Genomic DNA, 23,189 nt, shown 5'->3' with positions numbered 1-23,189 from the left:
TCTGCTCCTTTTTTTTTTTTTGTCCCTGTTTTTAGCATTAAGCAGAGTTCCCGTTCCTCTGAGGCAGCTGAAGATGAAAAGGACCAGAGGACAGTGACAGTCAATCCCTCTCACATGAGAAAGGCTTTCAAGGTCATGAATGAATTACGGAGGTACACTTTTGACTTACTGGGCTCCCTCTCTGGTTTAGCAGAACTGTGCTGATTGAGGGACATAGAAAATAGTCTGTGCAATTTTTATTACAGCTAATGGTTGCATGTGGAGGATTAATCACAAATAATGATTAATCCTAAAAGTCCTTTTGTGGTGGGCTGCTCTCCCCAGTCTCAGCCCTCTGTCTTCCCAAAAACGTTATCTGAGCCGTGGTCTTCATTTATAGATGATAATTCATTTAGTTTTTCCATTACTTACAGCAAATTCAGCTGTAAACTATGTCCTTAACTGAGATAAGGGTCTGAAGCCCAATAATAGAACATTACAGACATTAAGACACCTACACATAATTACAGACCAAAGATTATTAATGTACTGTTCTTAGCCTCTTTAACTAGCAGCATCACTCAGTCTGGGCTCAGCACTCCAAAGTAAGGGGTGAAACAAAGCAAGTACTCAGGAAGAATGTCAGCTCTCTTCTTGCAAATTGAAAAATCCCCATATTAGTTAAAAGAGAACACCTTGGTCTTTACACAGCTGTGTGGGTACAGGGAGAACAGAGGCTGAAAAAAAACATCTGTGAACACAGCCTTGAAAACTGCTGTCATCACATCAGCAAGGTGGTGGCAGTGGTTCAGCCTCAATTGTTTCTTGGTGGCTGTTATCCCACTAACCAGACAGAAGTTCAGTGAGCATTTCTCTGACTAATTCATTAGACTTTTCACCTTTCTAGTTTTAAAAAGAATTCTTATGTAAAGTATGTGTGTCACACTCATGAATGTACTTGCTCCCTAACTGCTGAGGGGATGTGATGAAAGCAGGTAACAAGCACCCTCTGCTCTTCTGCACACTCTAAGTAATCAAAAGATGCTCTAATAGCTAACTCTCCATGGATTAAGTAGTTTCCTAATACACACTTCTCTAGTGTGGAGAGGGATTGGAAATGTTTCCTTCCCCAGATATCTGACAGCAATTCTCTGTTGCATAGGAACAAAATGGAAATATTGTAACTATTATATGAAGCAGGGTATGTTGTAATTTTTTTTTTTAACTTTTAACTGGCATCCTTCTGGTCCTTTCTTTGTACTGAAAGCAAAGGATCTGAAGCTGAAGTTTTGTGCATCTATATTCAGAAATCTATTGTGCTACTGTTATTCCTTTGTTAATTGAAGCAGAGTGGGAATAACTGGAGATAGACAATGTTTCTTAGTGCGTGTGGTTAGGTATCTTGTGCAATACTGAAAAGATAAAATATAGAAGAATGAAAGCTGCTATTAAGCACCTGTATGATGTTTTCATCTTCTGAGTACTGTTTTTTTTTGTTTTTTTCTTTTTTTTTTATTGGCTCCTGTTGCTGTTGTGGAATATACAGTTTTCACATCTCTTGAATGTGCACTGAGCTTGAGATCTGTTAAGCTCTCAGCAATCAGTGTTAATAGATGCCTTGAATAATAGTTTCTCCCTTTACATGCATCCAGAAATCTCATTCAGAGGGTCTAGAAAAATCATGCTAAACCTTTAACCTATATACTATATAGAATCATGGAATTGTTTAGGTTGGAAACACCTCTAAGATCGAGTCCAACCCTTAACCCAGCACTGCCAAGGCCATCACTAAACCATGTCCCTTAGGCTTTTAGTTGGCAAATGTAGATGAAATTAATTTTATGAACGGTACTTTAGATTACTATAGCCCAAAATGGAATTGAGCAGGGCACCTTTTACATAAGCTAAAAGAAATGAGGAAGCTTCCATTAAGAGGCTCTTAAAGAGGTCCCATCATTGCCCCTCCCCCTTCCAAACTGGAATGAATGTAGGGTACAGACTGCCAGTTCCTACTTTCTTCTGTATTCCAACTATAACCCTCCATTTCACCTCTGTTTTTTCACATATTTCAATATATGGAGAAGAAGAGACATAGCTGGTCCATTAGAAGCTCTGTGTATGTTTATTTGATAATGCAGTTTCCTAAAGACAAAGTTCAGTGTGGAGATAAGTATTTCCAAAGAGAAGGCAACATCTAGATTTACAGGACTGATCCTTTTTTGGGCTTGACATTTGAAAAGAACACCCTTAGTTTGCATTTGTATGCTTAAGCATCTTAAACCAACTTATTGGGAGGCTGAGCACTTCTTGCTGTCAGCATCTGCGGAGCTCTGTGCAAACATTAACTAATGAATCCTCAAAGGACAGACGTGGAGCAGGCAGAAAAGGTCACTCCTTAATGAAGTGACTTTTCCAAAGCTCTACAATGAGTCAGTGGGGGAGCTTACAAGGTATTTTTTTTTGGTTTCTGTCTGGAACCCCGTTCTTTATCCCAGTGATTCTTAATCCCAGACTAATTCATGAGGTAAATGAAGTCCTCAGGCCCATGGATAAACTCCAGTGATTGATACCTCTGCTCTGGCAGATCGCTGAGGCAGCCTCTGCACAATTACTTTATTTCTAATTTTTGGACATATTTTGGTGGCCACTTTCCTTTGTGGCAAGCATGGAAGGGAGTACAGAAATCACTTCACTTTCCACTCCACCTTTTCCCTGTGGAAAGACAGAAGTGGTGCTGGTGTTCCCTTGCATGGCTATTTCTTGTCTTACAGATGTACTAGAGCCCGACCAAATCTTGTAGTCAGTAGTGCCCAAATCTTTAAGCTCTTCTGTGCCTCCTCCAAGCCCTGCTTGTTTGAGAGGTGAAGGAGCTGCTTGTCCTTTGTTCTTTGAGCAGCATGTATGCCTCATTTGGCTTCCAGGTTTTTTCCCTTGAGGAAAACAGAAGCACAGGCAGGGCTGCAGCCTCAGGAGGATTCAGGCTTTGCCGTGTAGGCAAACAGTGACAGGAGCTGGTACTGAAGCATTAGAGAGCCTTCCCCTGGGCTTTGGCAGAAGCTCAGGTGCTGTGTCTGTAATGGTGGATCTTCCATTCTTTTGGGGCTGTGGTGAGGTAGCTTTTAGCCTGACAGGGAGTTCTGAAATGATCTTTGTCCTCTCTGGTGTCTCCCCAGCAAGCGGCTCCTGTGTGATGTGGTGATTGTGGCCGAGACCGTGGAGATGGAAGCTCACCGGGTGGTGCTGGCAGCCTGCAGCCCCTATTTCTGTGCCATGTTTACAGGTACTGCTTGTGACACCAGACAGTGTGGGCTGAGCAGGCCATTGGGCTGTGTCTCTGTCAGGAGCTGCAGCACAGGCTGCTGAGGTTTCCTTGAGAGAGAAGGGGCACGGATGGGTCTGCAGTTTGCTGTACTTGATGGGTGATGCTGGTCACCCTTGACTAATTCCTGTGGGGTGAGTAGATAGCATGTGGGGCACTGTAAGGTTACTGGAGAATTTGGCTCACTCCTTTGTGTGTTATTTTTTTTCCCCCCTAACAAGACCTTGGATCATGAAAACATTACCACTGAGCACGTGTTCAGTGCCCTAAATGTTCATGGTGCACATCAAAGAAGTTGCTGGCACAGGAGTTGTAGTTTCAAGGCTCAGTCCTGCCGATACTGATTTGGCAGTCACAGATGTTTAATCTCCCATGGCACTTTTTTCTGCTGCCTGAAATAACACCGTTGTTCTCTTGATCCCAGTGTGTTTTAGCAGCCCAGCTTTTTAACAGGGTGAGTTGCTGCAGCCCAGTGTGTTTTGGTAATGACAGAAAGGAAGAAGAGGACAAAATTCCTGCTCTGATCACCTGATCCTTGGAGCAGGTGCCCTTCAAAGGCTGTGACCAGATGGGTCAGCAAAAAAACTCAAAGAAAGCTGGGTCAGTCCTGAAGAAGGGGAGTGAACAGCTTATTTAAGTCATTCTAGTAAAATTAGTGTGGTCAGAAACTCCTGAGCTTCATTCCCTTCTTTGCCCTCATTTTCAGGATAGGAACTGACAAATACAAAGAAAATTATTGTACACCCCAAGGAATGGTTTTTACTGCCCCTGAGCTCCAACATTAATAAGGTTCAGGGTTTTTTCCCTGTTTCATGTTCATTTGCTTGTGGTCTGGGCCTTGTTTTTTCCTTTTAAAAGCCTTGAGATTAGACCTAGTTTAATTCATTTTGCTGGAAGCAGAATGCAGCATTTCTCAGGAAAGAGCTTGTTGTTAGTGAAGCTTTTTTCCTTTCTGTGATGGAGGTGGGGAGAAAACCTCAGGTGTGAGATGTGACACTGCCCATGGTGGCTTTAGCAGTGTGGTGAGCTAAGGTGGGGAGCATTTGTGTTTTCTGGTACTGGCTGCATGGTGAGGCAGAGGAGCAAATGCTGCTCAGAAGCAGCTGTGTGTGTGGGCAACTTGTAGTGCTTGTTCCTGATGAAGAGTTTAATAAAGAAAAACCCTTGGAAAAACCCTCTGATCCTTAGAGGTCATCTGAGTGGGAAGGTGGTTGTGCAGGGCTGCTCATGTTTCCATGCAGGAATTCTCTGGGCCGTGTAATCCCTCACTCTGTGAGTTAAACAGTAATCAGCTCACCCATCATGTGGCTGCCCTGGGCTGGGTGACAGCCTGGCAGCCGCCTGTCCCCTCCCCCTGACCAGTCCCCCGGGCCAGAGGGTCAGGCAAAGAGCAGCTCTGCCTTTGCTTTCAGTCTGCCTAGCCCAAATTCCCAAGGATGGCTCGTGTGATCACACAGAGTGTGTGATCTCCTTCCAGCTGCACGGGGACAGTTTAAAATCACACCTTCAGCACCAGCTGGGTGTTGTAATTTGGTTTTTTGCACTGTACAGCAGTGAGAGAGCCAAGGGCTCACGTTCAGCTGCTCTGTAGGGGTATTTGCAGGAGCTGCTTGTGCACACTGAATTCCCTCTGGAGGGTCCCCCAGCAGTGAGTGATCAGTGTGGAGCTGTGAGCACTGGGAACCACACTGGGACCCACAGCTCACCCACCTTCACCACTGCTTGCCCTGCAGGCTCTGACTGTCAGCTGGCCCTGACTTTGGAGCCATAAATGACCTTGTGATGATCCTGGGGTCTTTCCTAAGCCATGAGTGTCCTCTGGTTAGCCATTCCTCTCTGAAGTATTCCTGGAAAGTCTGAAATGGGGTAGGCACATATTCCGTTTGTATCTTCCACTGCTGAAGGAGAGATGGGACCAGCATTTCCTGAGTGTCCCTTTCCATGCTGGCTTTCTAGAGCATTGGGAGGTCCAATTCTAGAGCATTTGGTTGCTGGTCCTTATTGGCACTATGCTGTGGGGAGGATTTGGGACAGTGATGTCTGTCCATTTAGAAGAAAACAAAATCATTTCAGAAAGGGTGACAAATACTCCAGTGACACTGCTAGGACTGCTTCTGTCAGATACCTTAGGAATTTTGGAAGTGCTGAAGGAGGAAGCAGAAACCTCCCTTGCAGGTTTTATGCGCTGCTTCAAAGCACTCACCCCATGTGTGAGAAGCTGTGGTTTTGTTATCCAGTGCACTCATGCACTCACATCTGTGACTTAGGAAACAGCCAAAGCTGTGGCTTTGCCCTGGGAAATGCAATGTGTAGGAGCAGGGCAGGCTGCTGTGCTGGGTAAACACAGCACTGTGGGCTGCTGCAGTTTGGAGTGTGGTTCATCCTGTGACAAAACAGAGCTCTGCTCTCTTCTTGCCCTGATGAACAGAGGGGAGTGGAAAGGGCACTGCTGGGGTGCAGGAAAGGATTGCCTCCAAGAGGGGCTGGTGTGTGCTAAGTCTGTCCCCTACAGAGGTCTGCTCAGAGCCACCCTGCCTGTTTTGCCTGCCTTTGCTCCCTCTCACCTCATCCCTGGTGTCTGCCTGGCTGCAGTGTGCAGGGATGGGGTCTGTGCAGTGCATCCTGTGAGGCAGCCCTTCCTCATGTGTGAGAGATGCCAGTGATTGGAATTATCCTGTAATTATGGTATCAGGTAGGGCTGGAGTCTGACTTATGAAAGACACCCTAGGAGTTGTGTTTTGTGGGGTTTAAGGTGTAGGGTTTTTTTTCTGAAGAGATGTGAGATGAGATGCCCTCAATGATCCAGCACCCAGCTGCCCACAGGCTGCTCCCCGGGCTTGCCCTGGGTCTGTTGCCTGCTCCTGGTCTGCACCAACCCCAGCCTTGGTTCCCTTGTGGTGTCTCCAGGCTCTTTCCCATTCGCCAGCCCTGGAGACTTGTCCCCCTGTGACAGTGGGAGTGGCTGGATGGCTCTGGGTTGGGTCCTGTCCAAAGGTGGGCGCAGCACACGGGACCCTCCCGGGCTGGTCCTGCAGCAGAGCCAGGGGAGGCTGTTGGTATGCAGGGCTGGCAGCTTGCTGGTGGGTGGGGAAGCCCACACAGCTTTTATTTTTGTTGCTTGTGTCACATGGATGCCACCAGGAGAGATGATGTTATCAGATTGGTCCCTGCAGGCTATTTCTGCATTGATCTGTGTGTGTGTGTGGCTGAGCCCCTCCCCACACCGAGGGTCCTGCAGGGCTGGGGGTCTCACTCACCCTCCCCATGCAGGGGGGTCACTGGTTGCTCCTCACAGGCACCTCCAGCACCACAGGGCTGATAGGGACTGCTCTGTCCTCAGAAGCACCCTTTCATCTCTGGAGATGTTTGGGGATTTTTAGGGGGAGGAAGTATGTGAAGATGACATTTTGTCAATTAAAAAGTCCTACCTGCTTTGAAGGCCTCCCAAATGTAGGCCATTTATCCCTTTGTACTGGTACATTTGTATTCATGAGCTTCTCTGAATAACATTTCATTATTCAATTTTAAAAACTGAATTTGGGGCAAATATTATTTCAGTTCTCGGGATGTTGTTGACTGTTCTAACACTCATGGTCCAACCCCACTCCTATTATTCACCTCCTTATTCACATAGGGAAAGTCAGCAAAGTTCAATTAGCAGGATCCAGGTTCTGCTCAAGCTTGGGCCCTCTTTAGCATCTGACTGTGCTGTGCACTTACTGTGCCTGGCCACGTCCTGTGGAATGCTGCACAGAGATGTAGGCTGTAATTACTTCTATAGGCTGCAGGAAATATTTTTCCACTTAATCCCACAGCAGTACTGAGTCACCGGATTTCTGAGAGTAGTGATTATTCATGCCCAGGTTGAAGAATTGACATTTCTTCGTGCTCTCCTTTGTTTAGCTTTGTTTTTCCACCTATCATTTTCTTTCCGCTTGGGAGTTTGTTCTTTCTTTTCTGTGGAGGTCCTGGTGATTAGCTCCTGGGTGAGGTCAGCATGTGTGGGGATGCTGAGAGGGCCTTGGGGAGTCCTTTCTCCTCCCCACTGGATGTTTTTGTTATTCTGATGTGCTCCTGTTGCACGGGCAGTGTGGAGGTGTGCATAAAGCTCTGGGTCATGAATTGGCTCTTACACAGCTATGGGGCTTTGCTTTGTGTATTCAGGGAGGAAATTATTGCTCTAGTTCCATGTGCTTCTGAGTTATGGGTTTGGGGAAGGGAAACAGTTTGCATCCAAAGGTGTGAGGTTGAGAAGGGGAGAGATGAGAACTGCATCTTTCAGTGTGGATGCTTTGCACAAGGTGTAAGTGATGGATAGCTTACAGCAGGGTAATTTAGGAGAGAAGCTTGCTGCATGCTGGGTGTAACTGCTGGTCTGTGTGCTTGTTTTTCTGAGCAGGTTTCAGCTTCTTTCTAAAGAAAGAGAATAACACTGCATTGCTTTTAATGTAGGGTATACAAAAAAAATGCTCTACTGTCACTGTTATAACATATTCATTCATATTAATTCATATTCATTTATTTTCACTCATATTCTTTTAGCTTCTTTCTAAAGAAAGAGAATAACACTGCTTTGCTTTTAATATAGGGTATACAAAAAAAATACCCTAATGTTGCTGTTGTAACATATCAATTCATATTCATTCATGTTCATTCATATTCATTCATATTAATCCATTTGTATATATATTACAAAACATTAATAAATAGATATAAAACTATTTTTCTCAAAGGCCTTTGTAAGACACATCCACAGTCTCTTGGAATCTGTCCCTGTTCTGAGACATGATTGAGGGACATACTGGGGGTTTATTTTTAGCTCTTATATTTGTTTGAACACAGGTGAACCATGGCAGGTTCTTTTCTGTCAAGAAACGGAGTTTTTTTTTGCATTTATTGATTTATGTTTACACCAGTGTCCTCAATCTTGAGTTGTTTCTTAGGTGGCATTAGGAGGCTTCTGGGAATCTCACTGGTGGTTCCTCAATGGTGAGGGACAGTGCCAGCAGTCAGACAGCAGGAGCATGTGCTGGGTGTGTGGGGAGCAAGGTCCTGCAGAGCAAGCTGTAACTGTCCTTCTGAACTGAATTCCAGGAGACATGTCTGAAAGCAAGGCCAAGAAGATTGAGATCAAGGACGTGGATGGGCAGACCCTGAGGAAGCTGATTGATTACATCTACACGGCGGAGATCGAGGTCACCGAGGAGAACGTGCAGGTGGGTCTGCTCCAGCAGCTCCTCTGCAGAGCCCGGTGCTGAGCTTGGAACTCAGAGGCACAGGTTCTTCGGGGGTGAGGGGTCTCCTCAGGCTGTGGAAAGTAAAAGGTTGAGCTTGAAAAGAGCTGCTTCCAGCCTGTGTTTAGTCTTGAGGCACTTCAGTGCTTTCCCCGCGCTTCAGTCATGTTGCATTTGGCTTTTGTGTGGAGCTGTTGTAACAAGAGCAGGCATCTGCCTTCCAAGAAGCTGTGCTGACTTGTGGGTCAGTCTGTCGAAGGTCAGAATAGACTCACACAAGCAGTGAGTCAAATGTTTTAAGGCCATGGCACAGGAATGTGGCTGTTAGTTTTGAAATTCTTCTGGGTAGTTTGAGTTGTTTCACAGAGCTTTGAGTGGAATACATTGTTCAAACGAGGACATTCTTCCTTTTTTTTTGTGTATGCGCTCTGTCTTGAATTTCTGAGAGGTAAATATTTGTTCACAAGTGGAAAGAGTAATTGAAAGGCAGCCTTCAAATAAAGCAGGGTGCTCAGGAAGAGTGTTTTGCTGTGTCACTTGGCTGTAGCTGCTGGTAGAGCTCTTTCTTTGACTCTGCTTGTATTTGTGGTAAGAAAAAGGCTCTGCACTTAGCCACTGATGTCTGGGAGGGATGCTGAGAGCTTGTGTGTGGACATGCTTTTCAGCTGGTCTGTTTGCAAGTGGCAGTTTGAGCCTGTTGTCTTCCTCACTTTGCCTTGGACATTGCCAGGGGAGCAAGTCTGTGACAGTGATGCTGGGGAGAGTTTTGTTGACCTAATTAACACGGCAAAATTAGAGTGGTTCTGCTTGAAACGAGGTTCTTGCTGTGAGCTCTTCTGCTCCAACCTCTTCTGCTCCAGGCAGAGTGCAGTTCTTGCTGCCCTGTCCAGGAGCTTGGCCAAACCCCTGAGCTGGTCCCACTTTGCAGTGCAGCCCTGCACCATCCTTCACGACCTACATCTGTGGGGGCCTTTTCTTGCCCCTTGTGCCCTCTGGTTTCACAGATGTGACTGTTTGGTGTGCTCTCAGCCTGGCAGTGTCCCTCTGGGAGGGGTGTGCAGCCTGACTGCCCGGCAGTGAGGAGACCTTCAAGGTGCATTATGGCAAAGGAGCTGAGACTCAAACCCAGCCCTGGGTGGCTTGGCCTGGCTGATGCTCTGTGACCCACGTCAGGGTCATCAGGAGCTGGCACAACATCACTCACTGGTGGGCTGTGGTGGGGCTTCTTCCACCTCTGGGGTCTCCCATTGCTGGAGGAGAAATGACATTTACACACCCTCAGGCTGTAAATTTCCCTGTTTCTGTGAGGAGTATGGAGGCTGTATCCACGTGCTTTGTGAAAGGTTTCCTTTCCTCCCATGCTGCTGGGTCTTGGGTGCTCCAGAAGCTCCCACTTGGCATTTGGGATGTGCAGAGCTTGGGATCCCATCTGCTGAGCCTGCCTTGGATGGGGCTGGGGCAATAACCTCAGCTGCATTCCAGTTTTGGTGCTCCAGCTGCACTGGGGTGTGAGCAGTGCTGTGGGAGCAGCTCCATCCTGCCCAGAAGGTCTCTGAAAATCCAGGTGTTGCCTTTCCTGAGCAACTAGACAACCATATTTTTTAGTAAAACATAACCAATGCCTTCTGTGGCCCAGGGATTACAGGGAGTTAAAGCAGATCTCTGGCTACATTATGGCTTTCATCTCTCAGACAGTAAGTTAAGAAAATATAAGTTTTGAATACTAATTTTTTTTCCAAGTCTAGTAAAGCAGGTCCTTTTACTGCAGGATTTATTTCAATGTCCACTCTGTATTAACTCTTCAGGCTAGAGGCAAATTAATTCATAGGAGCTAAGAAATGAAGCTGATCTACTGCAAGATTAACTGACTACTTTAAATTTTATTACATGTTTGAAGTGTTCATCCTGAAAATGTTTTATGGCATTTAATATAATTGTGTTATGAAACCAATAGAAAGAGAAATTTGTATCCTCTCCCTGGGTGTTTTACTCTGAACAAAATGCCATAAACAGGTTAATATTCACCTTTGGCCACAAGAAGAAAAGGTTACATAAGTGAATATTCTGTTTTTTATTGGAAAGTTTCACATGAAGGCTAAAAACAACAAAAATTAACCTTCTTATAGTCTTTCATCTAAATTAGTAGTGTCAGTGTTAGAAAGAAGTGAGCAGGTTTGGTCCCTTGCATCTCCACATCCTCCTGCTGCACAGCTTTGGGTCATCCATCCATCCATCCATCCATCCATCCATCCATCCATCCATCCATCCATCCATCCATCCATCCATCCATCCATCCATCCATCCATCCATCCCTCCATCTGGAAGGACACCTCAGCAGTGTCTCTCTGTGGTGTTTCAGCAATGTTTCTTTGCAGCCCTGCTTGGGCACAGTGAGAATTTCTCTTTTCCCAGCAGGTATCTCCTGAGCTCTCCTGTTTCCTTGTCACATGTTCTGAATCTGTAGCTGGGCAAGGATGCTTTTTTAAAGGAGTTCTTCAGACTTCCTCAGTAGCTGGAAGAAGCAATTTCTGGGTACAGGTGCCAGGTGATGTCATTATAGAAATTATGAAAAGACAAAAGATTTGCTCAATGGCATTGACTGAGCAGGTGCAGCCAAGGTATCAAACCTTGTGAATAAATGAAAAGACACTGTCTTGTCAGTGAGAAAAATAAGATGAGAGCAGGATAGAAATGAGAAAAAGATGAACAGCAAAGGTAGCATGGAGTGCAGAATGAATGTTCCTAGGCTTGTTTGAATGCTGAGCAGTGCCCAGCCCTTCACAACAAGAAGCCTTTTAACAACCTCTTTTGTTGTTTCTTTCCTAATGGAAACCTGTAATTTTTTTTTGCTTTTATAGGCCTGGTATGGGCTCAGGAAGTGAGACTCTTTTTCTAAGCACGTATTTCTGTAGCTATTGTGCAATGGAATGACACGGTGTCTTTTGTTTTGTTTTTTATGGAAGGATAGATATGTGTACCAGGGGCCAAGCCTGTGTGGCCAGTTCCAGTCATCATCTATGTAGTGAGTTCCTGGGGGTGGCCATCCAATTCCTTCTCAGATTATGTCCCAAATGTGCGGGCAAAGGGGATTTTCAGCTCATCCTGAGCCCATGTGGAGGAAATACTCTCTTCTAACCCTGCAGGGGTACCTGGGTGAGAATTACCCCAGCAAATGCAATGTGCTTTATCTATTGGAGCTTCATTCTTGGAGTGGGATTTCAGGGCAGTAAAGGTGCAGCAGTAGGAGGGCTCAGGGCTGATGGATGATAGAGAAGTTTTACCTGTGAACATGTATTTGGGATTAAGCCTCCCACTTGTTTGGAAGGCATGGAGCAGAGACAGAATTTCTGTCTTTATTGCAGTCGTGTTGTAGTTTCAGGAAAATCCATCCTGGGATTTCTACACCTGCTGCCTTCTGTTGTTCCTCCTCTGTTGCATCCCACATCAAGGTTGGTTGTAAATTTTGATATGCATGATATAAAGACCTCATTCATTTGAAGATGGAGTGTGATACATTTATTTAGAAAGAAGTTGTATCATGCAGTTTCTGTAAAAGGAAGGAAAACTGAAGTGAGTGTCTCAGGGAAATTCAAAGATGCTCAGGTTCCTGGGCTGATCTCAATGGAAATCATAAACACACATCAGAACACAGGGTCTGCTGCTCCCTACATGTGTGGGGTAGCTGGTGATTTTAACACATTAATTACCTGAATTTTTCAATTAGGTCTTGATTTTGCAGCTGAAGTGGTTACATTGCTGCCTGCTTTCCAACACTCATATCAAACCTGCCAGCTCAGTGATGGAGAAGCTCTGCATGGTGTCCTTGAGCAGAGCTGAATGAAGAGATTTGGGAGCAGGCTCCTCCCTGTCCTGGGCAGGGAAAACACCTGCACCTCTGGCTCTGGACAGTGAATATCTTCGTTTATTCACTCCTCAGTGTGCCCCAACCAGCCTTACCTATGACACCTCATTACTGGCAGGCAACCTGAGAATTACCTTCCTGATTAAGAAAGTCATTATCATTGGGGTTGTAATGATTCCCTGGAAAAAGTCCTGATTAACCTGGTTTCACAATTAAATTGTTAGGAATGATGTGCTGTGGACCACATGTGAGGTGTCCTTGTGCACTGCCACAGTTTGAGATATGGCTCACACAGAGAACAAATCTGAAATTAGCTGTCTGGAGGAGGTAGATATTGAACCTGTCAGCTTTGCAGGCATAGTAATTGTCATAAAAAATGTCTCAAGAAAAGAGGAAAAAAGATTTGCTAGGAGCTGCAATATTCCTGTTTCAGAAGTGCTTCTGCACCTCAGCTTTCCCTGCACGCTTAGGAGTTCAGAGCAAGGAGAGAGAGTTCTCTGGCAAGGGCAGTTTTGATGATAAAGGGTTTATAATGGATCAGTCCGTCTCTCTTCCTCCTGTTCAGTCCCAAAGCTGCAGCTGTAGTAGGTGCAAGCCCAGGGTGGGGCAGAGCACCTTTCAGCAATAAATCAGGGCTGTTCCTCCCTGGAGCCAAAGCTCCTTGCTGTGCATCTCCCTGGGGTGCAGGGTCCCTGGGCCATTGCAGGGCTGACCCCTCTGGGCTGGGAGCCCTTCCTTAAACCCATAGGAAGACTTTAAATTGGCTCAGCCTTATAGAAAGCTGAGGAGAAACTTGTGGATGTGGCACCAGAGCACTCTGTTGTGCCTGATGCATGTCTTCACTTTTTTGTTTCACTGTTTAACCAAGGCATGGTGTGTCTGAAGTTGGAGAAGGCAGCTCAGGAGGGAGGTTGCCTGTTGTTCCCCTGTTTTCTCTCTCATCTCTACATCCTTTGTCCATCTCCTGCTCCTGACAAGGTTTCTTGGCTCCCTGATGCTGTCACACCTTCCTCTGTCTGGGCTATTTCACCTCAGGTGGAGCATTTAAGTGGAAGCACAGTGATCAGCCCTGATGTGCTGCCTGGGAGCAGCTGGGCTGTAATAAAGCCTGATTGCCACCCTTGCACTCAGAAGCCACATTAAGCTAATGCCATTTTATCTCCACTATTTGTGCTGTTCAGAGCAGCTTGTTTAAAACTGAGCATTTTACCTGCCTTGCAAGCACAAAATGCATTTGTTTCTCTGGGCAGGTGCCTGGGAGCTGTCTCCCTGTTTGGGCAGATGTGCAGTCCCAGCTGTGGCCCTGGATGTGCAGCTGAAGCTTACAGCCAGCACTTTTATTTGGCTTCCAATTTGATCAAATTGTCAAAGCTGCTTATAAGCTTTAACACATCCCCTGCCTGGGGGAAATGCTCCTTTCCCAGTTTTGCAGAGCAGGAATGATGTAAGTTAAGTTAACTTTTGGCCAAGGCTACCTGTAAGGCTCTGTCACAGTAGGGAATTAACCCCAGCCTCTGCAGTCCAGCATTAATGAATGAGCCTTATATATACAGAGCACTTTTGGCTGAAAGATGTTTCTAGTTTAGAGACATCAAAGGTCTCTGGAAGTAATTGCCCAGGAAATGTTGTGTTAAACTTGAAATTTGTGTGGAGTCTGCAGAGCACAGCTGGTGAACTAGATGTTATATGTATATATAAATATATAAAAATATCTCTAGACACACACCCATAGATGAAGCTCTGGACATAAATTAGGCAAAGCAGTCAGTCTTAGTAGTGATAGCTGATAATTTTGGCATAGTTTCAAAAAATGAGTGGGTTTTGATTTGGAGGCAGATCTGGTAGAGAAGCCAGCTCTCACAAAATTGTTCATGGCTGTTGAATGCAGATATTAAGAGCCAAATCCAGACCCATGTGAGTGACTTGCCTGGATATTAATGGGGTTGCAGTTTGGTCCTGCTGCCTGTTTAGGCAGGGCATTTCCTCTTGTTATTTCTAAAGGAAACAGACTTTGTTCTCACGGAAATCCTTTGCTTGCTTTTTGTCTTCCCTGGTAAAAACAAGAGGAGTGTTGAGACGTTCAGCTGGGAAGTAAGAAAGAGAGAAATCCCCTCATTTCTTGATAGGCTTTTTATACCCTATTTCTGAGAAGTGCTGTATGACAGTGCCCCTTTCTGAAGGCTGAAGTGGTGTCAGGCCCTTTCTGCACTGCTTCTCGAGCCAGCACAGGCCATGGCAGCAGCACTGGCTTGTCCAGGGGCTGGTGCATGTGGGGATGGTGGTGAGCCCACCTGGACTGGCAGGGATGCAGCCTGGATGGATGGGGGTGCACAGAGGAGGCTCTGGCTGTTCGGTACCCAGAGATGGCTTGCATGGAGGCTGACTGGGCTACCCAAAGCCTTTATGTAGCTCAGGTGTTCAGAAATGGTTCAGCTAGAAAGAAAGTGGTTCACAGCCAGGTTTAAAAAACCTAGAGCACTGCTATCTTGACTTAATCAAAGCCACAAACTAATCTGCTCCTGGAATCAAGAGGCTTGGGCCAAAACAGGCTCCTGGGTTAATTGACTTCTCTCTTTATTGTTGCCTGCTGGCGTGGCTGCTTGGCAGGCACTGTACAGCTGGGCTGGAGTGGAACACAGGAGTTCCTTAGAAAGACCTGGAGCAGGCTATGAGTGTCCTGCCCTGGTGTGAAATGGGGCTGTGGTGGCAGGGACAGGGAGGGAACCTCTTTATCCCTTTGCTGCCATCAGGATCCAGGGAGGTGAATGCTGTTAACCTATTTGTTTTGTTTAACAGCTGCTTTATTTTTTTTGAGTCGGCAATAACTGTCCGGAAATGTGTGCTCAGATGGTGAGCACAGATGCCCAGTTGGAAGGACGTGTGAGAGGCAGCCAGAGCTATGGAAGAGCTGGAGTAAGACATGTCTGCAGTTGCTGTTGGACATAAGAAAGGAAGTAGCTGATGTCACGGGCTGTAATGTCCTGATGGATTTTGTTTTCTACTTCCTGTCCTTCTCATTGGCCTCAAAGGTGTTTTTTTCCCCAGTAGATGTCACATTCATCATCCATTTCTGTCTCCTTTTTCTGTGCTTAGTTTTGGAGGTACAAAGCAGTACCTCATTTTCAGATGCAGCCATGATCCACAAGTGTCCCCAGGATTTTGTGTAAGTGCAAATGAGAGCTGCTGATTTGAACAGTTGGACCTGTCTTTCCCAAGAGCCTTGCTGTCACCAAAACCTGCTTGAGCTTCTGGGAGCCCCCTCTCTTACATGACTGCTTGGGCACTCTCCTCACAAGCAATAAGCTTTTGTTGGAAGTAACCAAGTCCAGGATTTTGAGGACTGCTTGGCTGCTATGGGCTTTGATTCTGGTGGCAACAAATAATACAAATCTGGCTTATAAATAATATAAAGCCCTTTGGGTGAAAAAAAAAAAAATAAATCTTTGTGCAGGACCTACCTGCAGCAAAGCCAGAAATTCAGGAGCATCTGCGGTTGCTTCTACCTTGTCCTCACTTTGCCTTGAGGTCTTGTGGGGAGAAGCTGGGAGAAGCTGTGAGAAGAGTTCCACTTATAGCCAAGTGTAGGATAGCTGTTTTCATGTCTCAGAGCATGAACAGGGATCTTCTGCGTATGGGTAAAGCCAAGACTTGAACCTTCCCTCTGATAACCCCACAGGGACGTGTCCCCGTCTGGAAGGGAATTGCCTCCGATCTGTGCAGGCTGTGAACCACTCCTCACTGCTCACTTTCATTCCCCTCTCATGCCTTCGCAGGTTTTGCTGCCAGCTGCCAGTTTACTGCAACTGATGGACGTCAGAAAGAACTGCTGTGACTTCCTGCAGTCCCAGCTGCACCCCACCAACTGCCTTGGCATCCGCGCCTTTGCCGACGTGCACGCCTGCAGCGAGCTGCTGCAGCAGGCCAACGCCTACGCAGGTCAGGGCACACGGGGGAGAGACAGGGGGTCTGTGCAGCTCAGCCTGCCCCAGGCACTGCAGCTTGGGGCTCAGCGTGTCCTGCTTGGGCCCTTCACGTTTCTGGTGTTGGAACAGGAAGGGAATGATTTGTTTAGTTCAGCGGTGCTGCGAGTTGTGAAATGCGGTTTGGTCACAGGGGAGGTAAAAAAGGAGGAGTTTAGGAGGTAAAAAGGTTTGATCCTCTGGATCTCAGCTCACAAAGCAGTTCCTGAGTGTGGTGCTAGCAAGCCCTTGGTGTGCCTGTCGGACAGCGCAGTGTTGGTGCTGGTTCCCTGCCCTGGGAGAGCAGCAGGCACTGCTGGGCGTTTCCACTGTGGGAATAAACAGCAATGGGCAAAGTCAAATCCTGGGGTGGGAGCTGGAACACTCAGCTGAAATTGCCATGCAGCCTGAGGCTCTGATCTGTGCAGCAATGGCCCCTTACCCCAAGGGAGCATAGATAGGCTCATGTTTCTCTGGGAGTGGATGTGTTTGGTTGCAATAAGCAGGTGCAGGCAATGGCTTTCAGCATTTCTCCTCTACATCATTAATGTAAAGCTTTTTTCAGCCAGCCCCAAGCTCTGATTTGCCCAGCACTTTCCAGTCTCCTCCAGCAGAGTTGCCCTTGACCTCTGCTTGGGAGAAGCTGATAGTTTTCTCCCAGTTTGTTTTTCTGTTTTCTGATAATTTGTATAGGGACACATACACCTGCTCTTTCCCAGAGCACCTGCTCTGTCCTGCAACATTTTCCTTTTTAACAGTTTTGCCCTTAATTGGACCATAAGTAGGCTCAGTGGAATAAAAATGTATCCACTGAGTCCTCCCCTATTCTCCTGCAAATAAAACTAAAACCTTTTCAGCTGCTCTGGCTGTATTATCCCCTGGAGAAAAAGGTACCCTGGAAGGAATGGTTAATTGTATAAAAGCTTGCTTGTAATATCTCATTATCCTTGTTTCCAGGCCCTGTTTAATCTTTAACCCAACAAGCAGTGCATTCAGTGTATATTTATTTGGTTGTTTGGCAATTAGAAGGTCTGCTTTGTTGTTTTATTGGCCTTCATAGGTCCCAGTTAGTACAGCAGCCCATGTAATGTTAATGGAACTCCATTAATAAAAATGCCATTAAAATTCTTTTCACTATGTTGTTTATGTAACAGCCTTAAACCAAGACAGAAGTCCCCAAGCTCAAGAGTCCATGCATTCATGAGCTCAGTTACTTGAGAAATGCTCAGTTCTGGCCAATGGATAACTTTACTAGGTGAAGGAGCCTTCTTGATGCAGGCACCAGTTCCTTTATTAAAATCAGTAAATATTCTTCCCTGCTTCCAACTAATAATGAGAGATCAAATACCTTTCTGCTGCCAGATGCAAGTCCAGAATGAATGAATATCAGATTTGGCCCAGAAGTCAGAGTGCATCCAACTTATTGTGTGGGGAGTGTTTCCTGCCTCTTAAATATTTAAGGCCTAAAGAGTTCATTAGATCATATGTATATTTCCAGTATTAAATTTTATCCGCATGCTGCTGTTTCTAATCAGAGCCTTTGCCTTAGCTGTGGGGTTTTGTCCTCAGTAGAGCAAGGAGGGTCTGGGACTGGGGAGTCCAAGTCCAGGGTCCAACTCTGCAGCAGCAGCTTTGTAAGGGGGGCTCCAAAAATCTCCTCTCTGCAAGTTATGCTACCTCATGTCCCTGTGGAGCTGCTTTTTGTCAGGAAAAGCACTTTGCAGATGTGAGAACTCGAGGCAGATCTTGCTGCAGAGAGAGCTTTTTGGATACAGGAGTCTGAGCTTCTCAAAGCTACAGAATTAGAACTTGAAAGAAGCTGCTTCAGATAAAGTGTCTGAGATTCATGTTTCTGTAATTCAGCCAAAGATAAACGGGGCTTAGCAAGTGACAGGTGAGATTAAATTGGCAGTATATGTAAGAAATTCTTGCAAAACTAAAATTGCTGCAGCTGGCTAATGACATATTTGACCTAGAAATTATTTTTTAGGAAGTGATTATTTCATGTGCCTTTTGGCTAGATATCAAAGCTTGACAGATTTGATGATGCTCAGTCATTATTCTTCCAGTTTGGGGTTATATTCATGCTTTTTGTTTCCAAGTGGCTCCCAGAGTTACAGTATGGAGGGATCTGGAGGTAAAAAAGGGAGAAATAGAAATTTGTACAATTAAGTGGAAAGGGGAAAACAACTGGGAAGGTGGATGCTCTGGTGGCCAGGTTATTCACTACTGTGGACATTGGCCCTTGTCTCAATTGCCACTTCTAAGTGTGTCTGCCTCTGGAATATTCTCAGTGGCTTTTCAGAAAGTTTAGCAGCATTTATGAAAGCATTTCATGGGGCTGGTGTTGCTTGGAATAACATCAGGTTTCTCTATGCTGCTCTGGGGCTGGTTTGTGTCTGTGCTGCACTCACAGCTGCTGTGGGTCTGAATGCTCCTGCCACTGACTGAAAACTTGGATTTCATTATAATTTTCTGTTCCCCCTTTTTGTTTGTTGAACAGAGCAGCATTTCCCTGAGGTGATGCTAGGAGAAGAATTTCTTAGCCTTAGTCTGGACCAGGTTTGCAGTTTAATATCAAGTGACAAGCTCACAGTCTCCTCTGAAGAAAAGGTACAGTAAATTGTATAGCAAGAGTGGATGTGAGAATGCTGGAATGTTTCTAGATCTTACACCAGGAACTGTTATCATGATATGCTCCTTTGGGGCCATTCTCCAACAGAGGTCATGTGGAAAGGAAAATTAAAATAATGTGAATCCTAAAAGCACATAAAAATGACCTTCACTTGGTTGTTCTTGCAGGAAGTTATGACTCTCAGATCCATATCAAGCTAAAAGCCCTGGGGCTCAGAACCAACTACTTTCCTTCTCTGGAAAACTAGGAAACTCCCATCTGCTGTTGTGTAAAGCATTTAATACCTGCTGTAAAACCTCAAAAAAAAAAAGTGAATTTCATTAGGCGGGGGAGGAATATTGGCTTCTGTTACATGTTGGCTAGAAAAACAAAAGGAAGCCCAGAACCAAAAGGAAGGAAGGAAATATTTTTCTAGTATCTTCAGTGTTTTTATTAAAAAAGGGGAGAAAGGCCTGGTTGATACTGTTTTTGTGGTTGAAACGTTCAGCACATCTTGTGTAGTCTGGGCTCCTGGGGAGGAGGGTGAGCAGGGTTGGGGTGCTTGGTGAGCTCAGCCCCATTCTCTGCTCCGAGTTTCTTGTGTGGCCTGCTGCAGGTTCGGGGGACAGGCACGTGCCTCCAGTCCTGCAGCTCATCTCCCGATTGTCACTGTGGGGAGATTGTAAAGTCACAGAATCAGTAAGGTTGGAAAAGACATTTGAGATCGTTGAGTCCAACCACTAACACAGCACTGCCAGGTCCACCACTAAACCATGTTCCTAAATGTAAATGGTCACTTGTGAGAGGCTACAGAAGAGCTTGGGGGTTGTGTGGTTTGTAATTTGAGGGCTCCTAATGGATGCCTGCATTTGGGTGGGCTGGGGCTGGACCTGGGTGTGGTGGTGCTGCACATCCTCATGGGTGCTCTGCCCCTGCTCAGCCCCTCTGGGCTGCAGACACACGAGTGCTCGGGCCCAGAGGGGCTGTAAAACTCTCCAGAAATCCTGCTGCATGTGAGGTGTGGCCTCAGGGGTGCTGCCTGCTGATCCTGAGCCAGCAAACCCAGAGGCTCCAGAGGCGTGGGGCTGCGAGGTGCCCCTGGGGCAGGGCCAGCAAGGGGAACAGCAAATGGCACAAACTCACAGCCCAGTCCCTCTGCCTGAGCCAGGCAGCCTGCAAAGGGAAGTGCAAGTTTAGTAACCAATTTTTTCCAGCCCTGTGCAGCATTGTTCAAAAGCTTTTATTGGCCTTGCGCCCAGGGGAATCAAAATGCTCCTTCCCTCATCTGAGCTTTACACAATCAAACCCAGTATTTCTTTAGCTGACTGTAAAAGAACTTGTAAAAGAAAAGATTGTTGAGAATGCAAGGCAGTGGAAGGAAATGTAAGCATAAGCTGCACGTTCAAAACAACAGACCTGAATAACAGGAGAGAGGCAGAAAATGAGAATGGAACATAAACATGAAATGTGCTGGAGTTCAAAGAAGTGCTGGAAATTGAGGACAGACTTGGAGGCTGCTGTTTCATGTTAACTTCATGACAGACAAGCCATTTTCCTCACTTTTATTCTTCCTATCTGCTAATGTTTCAGTTATATATTATATAAAAGTCTATATGTGTGGATACCAGTCTATACGTACACATGTATATCTATGTAAATATTTCAGAAATCTGGCAGCTTAATTGTCACAGCCAGATTTCACAAGGAGTTTTCTCGTTCCTCTCCTTGCTGTGTCTCATACCAGAGCATTGCCATCCCTGGATCAATGGGAAGTGTTGGATCCAAGTCCTGCCAGGATCAGGGAGGGAGAATTGCCCTTGGAATGCCTCAGGAATTTGTGTGTTCTCCCCTTCCTCTGCCACCCCACAACTAATACCAATTGGCCTAATAAAATATATCCTTATCTTCACCAATTTTGGTTTATTTATACCCCTAGGCCATCAGGAGGACAAAAATTCTCTGCTAGCACAGAAATCTATTTTAATTGTCAAGTGGTGACAGCATTTTCTCATCACTCATCTCCTTTCTCTTCTGTCACTCTTGTTGTACCAACCTCTGGAGTTACACAAGCCTTTTAAGAAAAGGGCAGAGGTTTGCTGTCCCTGCTTGCTCTTTTTGCTGTAGCCAGTACAGTACCTGGAAGACAGTTTTATTAATGTTTTCTGTGCCTGACCCAATTGGCTCATTTTACTGTTTGCAAGCTAAAAAAAACCATATAAAAATAATAATTATTTGTTATTTACTGAAGATGTATGAAGTGGAGGGACTTGACAATGGTCTTCTGCCAACTCAGAACAGCGGCTAAAGAAATTTTTTAGAGGGTTGGGATTTCTTGGATTGGGGATTCTACGCAGAGTCTGGTAATTGATTCATTGCCTCATGCTGCTGACATGCAGCAGAAGCTGATGCAAGGTTTGGCCCAAGGTTGACTCCACTCTTGGGAGTCTCTAACAAATAGATTTTTGGCTGAAGAGACTGGGAAAACATCTGGGCTTGCTCTTTCTTTAGGCAGCATGCAGAGAGGGGATATTCCAGACTTTTACCCTTCTCCTCCACAGAGTGGGAAATTTACTTCTCCCAAGCTCGGGAGTGCTCCTGCAGCCAGGCAGGTGCCAGCTGCCACTTCAGCCCGTGCCTCAGCTCTAAATGAAGCTGTGTGGGCAGCTGCTGTGCCCATCCCAGCCTGGCAGCAGGTCCTGCATGGCTGCAGGGTCCCGGGGGAGCGGCAGCAGCTGCTCGGGGTCTGCAGCGGGCACGGCAGGACTGCAAACAGATGTGGCCTTTAAATAGAGATATTGCTGTCTTGGATTAAAGCCTTTTTCCCTTCTCTGAAATTAGGAATCAGAGCCAATGGATGGTGCCAGAATATGATTTTTTTTTTTTTTAATAGTTATTTTTAGAGTAGGAACAGCAGGGAAGCATCAGTGCTTGCCTGACTCAGGAGTGGACGCCAGCACCGAGGAAGCAGCTTATTCCTGGTGCACATTCCTGGTGCACACTTGCCTCACCTTCCTTTACACTTGCTCACTGTCCTCCTGACCTGTAGCTGGGTATGCCTCAGCCTTGTAACCCATTCTGCAGCTCAGAACTTTCTGCACACTCTCTTTGTGCAGAAGAGGTTAATGAAAAGCCTGTTTGTCGGCTAAACATTTGCTTTATCCTCCTTCCACATTCATTTGCAATTAAAAAAAACTCACAACAACCCAGTTTCTACTTTAAAGGCCTCATAGCCAAAGTTGAAATGTTTGTTTGCTTATTTATTTTAATTTTAAAATGCTGAAAGTCTCTACAGTATCTATTCTCCTCAGCATTTGCTGTGGTTTGATTACACCGCTCCCTGTTGGGTTGCTTAAATCCTCATTGCAGTGTCCTGAATTCCAAGCAGTTCAGCAGGAACTTTGTTGGCACAGGAAATGAGGCTGGTGCTTTACTGCATTTTAAAAGTATATAGCTTAGTCTAAGAGGAAGAAACCCCTTTCTGCTCTGCATCTCCTTCATGGCAGGATGTGTCTGCCAAGGCCCCCTGCAAGCACGTTTACCAGCAACAATTGGGGACTGAAAGATGGTGCCCTCATTTTTGGTTGGTTTTGTCAAATTAGTGACCTTGGACCAAACAAAATGGTCTCTTGGGGAGTGATGGGTGGGATGGAAAGAAAGAAATAATTATCTGTGCAAATTGGCCTGACCATTTGGTGACCCTGGAAGGAAGCTGAAACCAAGGGTGCTTGCCTGGCATGCTGGAGGATGGGCCAGGGATGGACAGATGGAGTCTCTGCTCAGCCCCCGAGTGACTGGGCAGTGAGAGGGCTTGGGCAGTGGTGCCTGTAGATGTGGTTTATGTGTCAGAATTTAATTCTATCTCTGTGGGGATGCTCCACTGCAGTGATCCAGATCCTGCTGTGCAGCATCCAAGACTGCATCAGCCCCTCTTCCTGCCTTGCTGGCTGTTTCAGGAAGCCTTTCCCACTGCTGGTGACATTTTTAGGCCTTTCTTTTGTGAGAGAGGCTCCCAGTTACATAAGCACATGCATATTCATCCAGGAGCCCACATAGGAGGCTTCTCCTGGGCCAGGGCTCTGCCCATGGGGCTGTTTGTGAGCACTTTGTCACGGGCTCCAGCTCTGGATGCTTATCTCAACCAGCTGGATCTGGAAGTAAAACTAGATTTTGGTTCAGAACAGAAGCCCAGTGTGCCCTTGTTCCCCAGCTGGAATATCTGAGT

The 23,189-nt window shown here is 46.0% G+C and overlaps 1 protein-coding gene across 11 annotated transcripts in view; it reads left to right on the top strand.

Annotated features, from left to right (window-relative positions):
• Nucleotides 1-23,189, top strand: part of KLHL3 (kelch like family member 3) — a 115,001-nt gene that overhangs the window by 77,469 nt on the left and 14,343 nt on the right. For 10 of the 11 annotated variants that reach the window (XM_063168727.1, XM_063168729.1, XM_063168730.1 and 7 more), the window contains 5 exons: nucleotides 36-152; nucleotides 3,153-3,259; nucleotides 8,393-8,514; nucleotides 16,168-16,330; nucleotides 18,857-18,966. In XM_063168727.1, coding sequence (XP_063024797.1) covers nucleotides 36-152; nucleotides 3,153-3,259; nucleotides 8,393-8,514; nucleotides 16,168-16,330; nucleotides 18,857-18,966 — 619 coding nt within the window. Of the gene's footprint in view, nucleotides 1-35; nucleotides 153-3,152; nucleotides 3,260-8,392; nucleotides 8,515-16,167; nucleotides 16,331-18,856; nucleotides 18,967-23,189 lie in introns of those variants that run through there. The other variant, XM_063168734.1, reaches the window with a different exon arrangement.

This window comes from Melospiza melodia, chromosome 14, assembly GCF_035770615.1.
Source record: "Melospiza melodia melodia isolate bMelMel2 chromosome 14, bMelMel2.pri, whole genome shotgun sequence".
Classification (NCBI taxonomy): domain Eukaryota; kingdom Metazoa; phylum Chordata; class Aves; order Passeriformes; family Passerellidae; genus Melospiza; species Melospiza melodia.
This window is presented reverse-complemented; position numbering and strand designations above follow the sequence as displayed.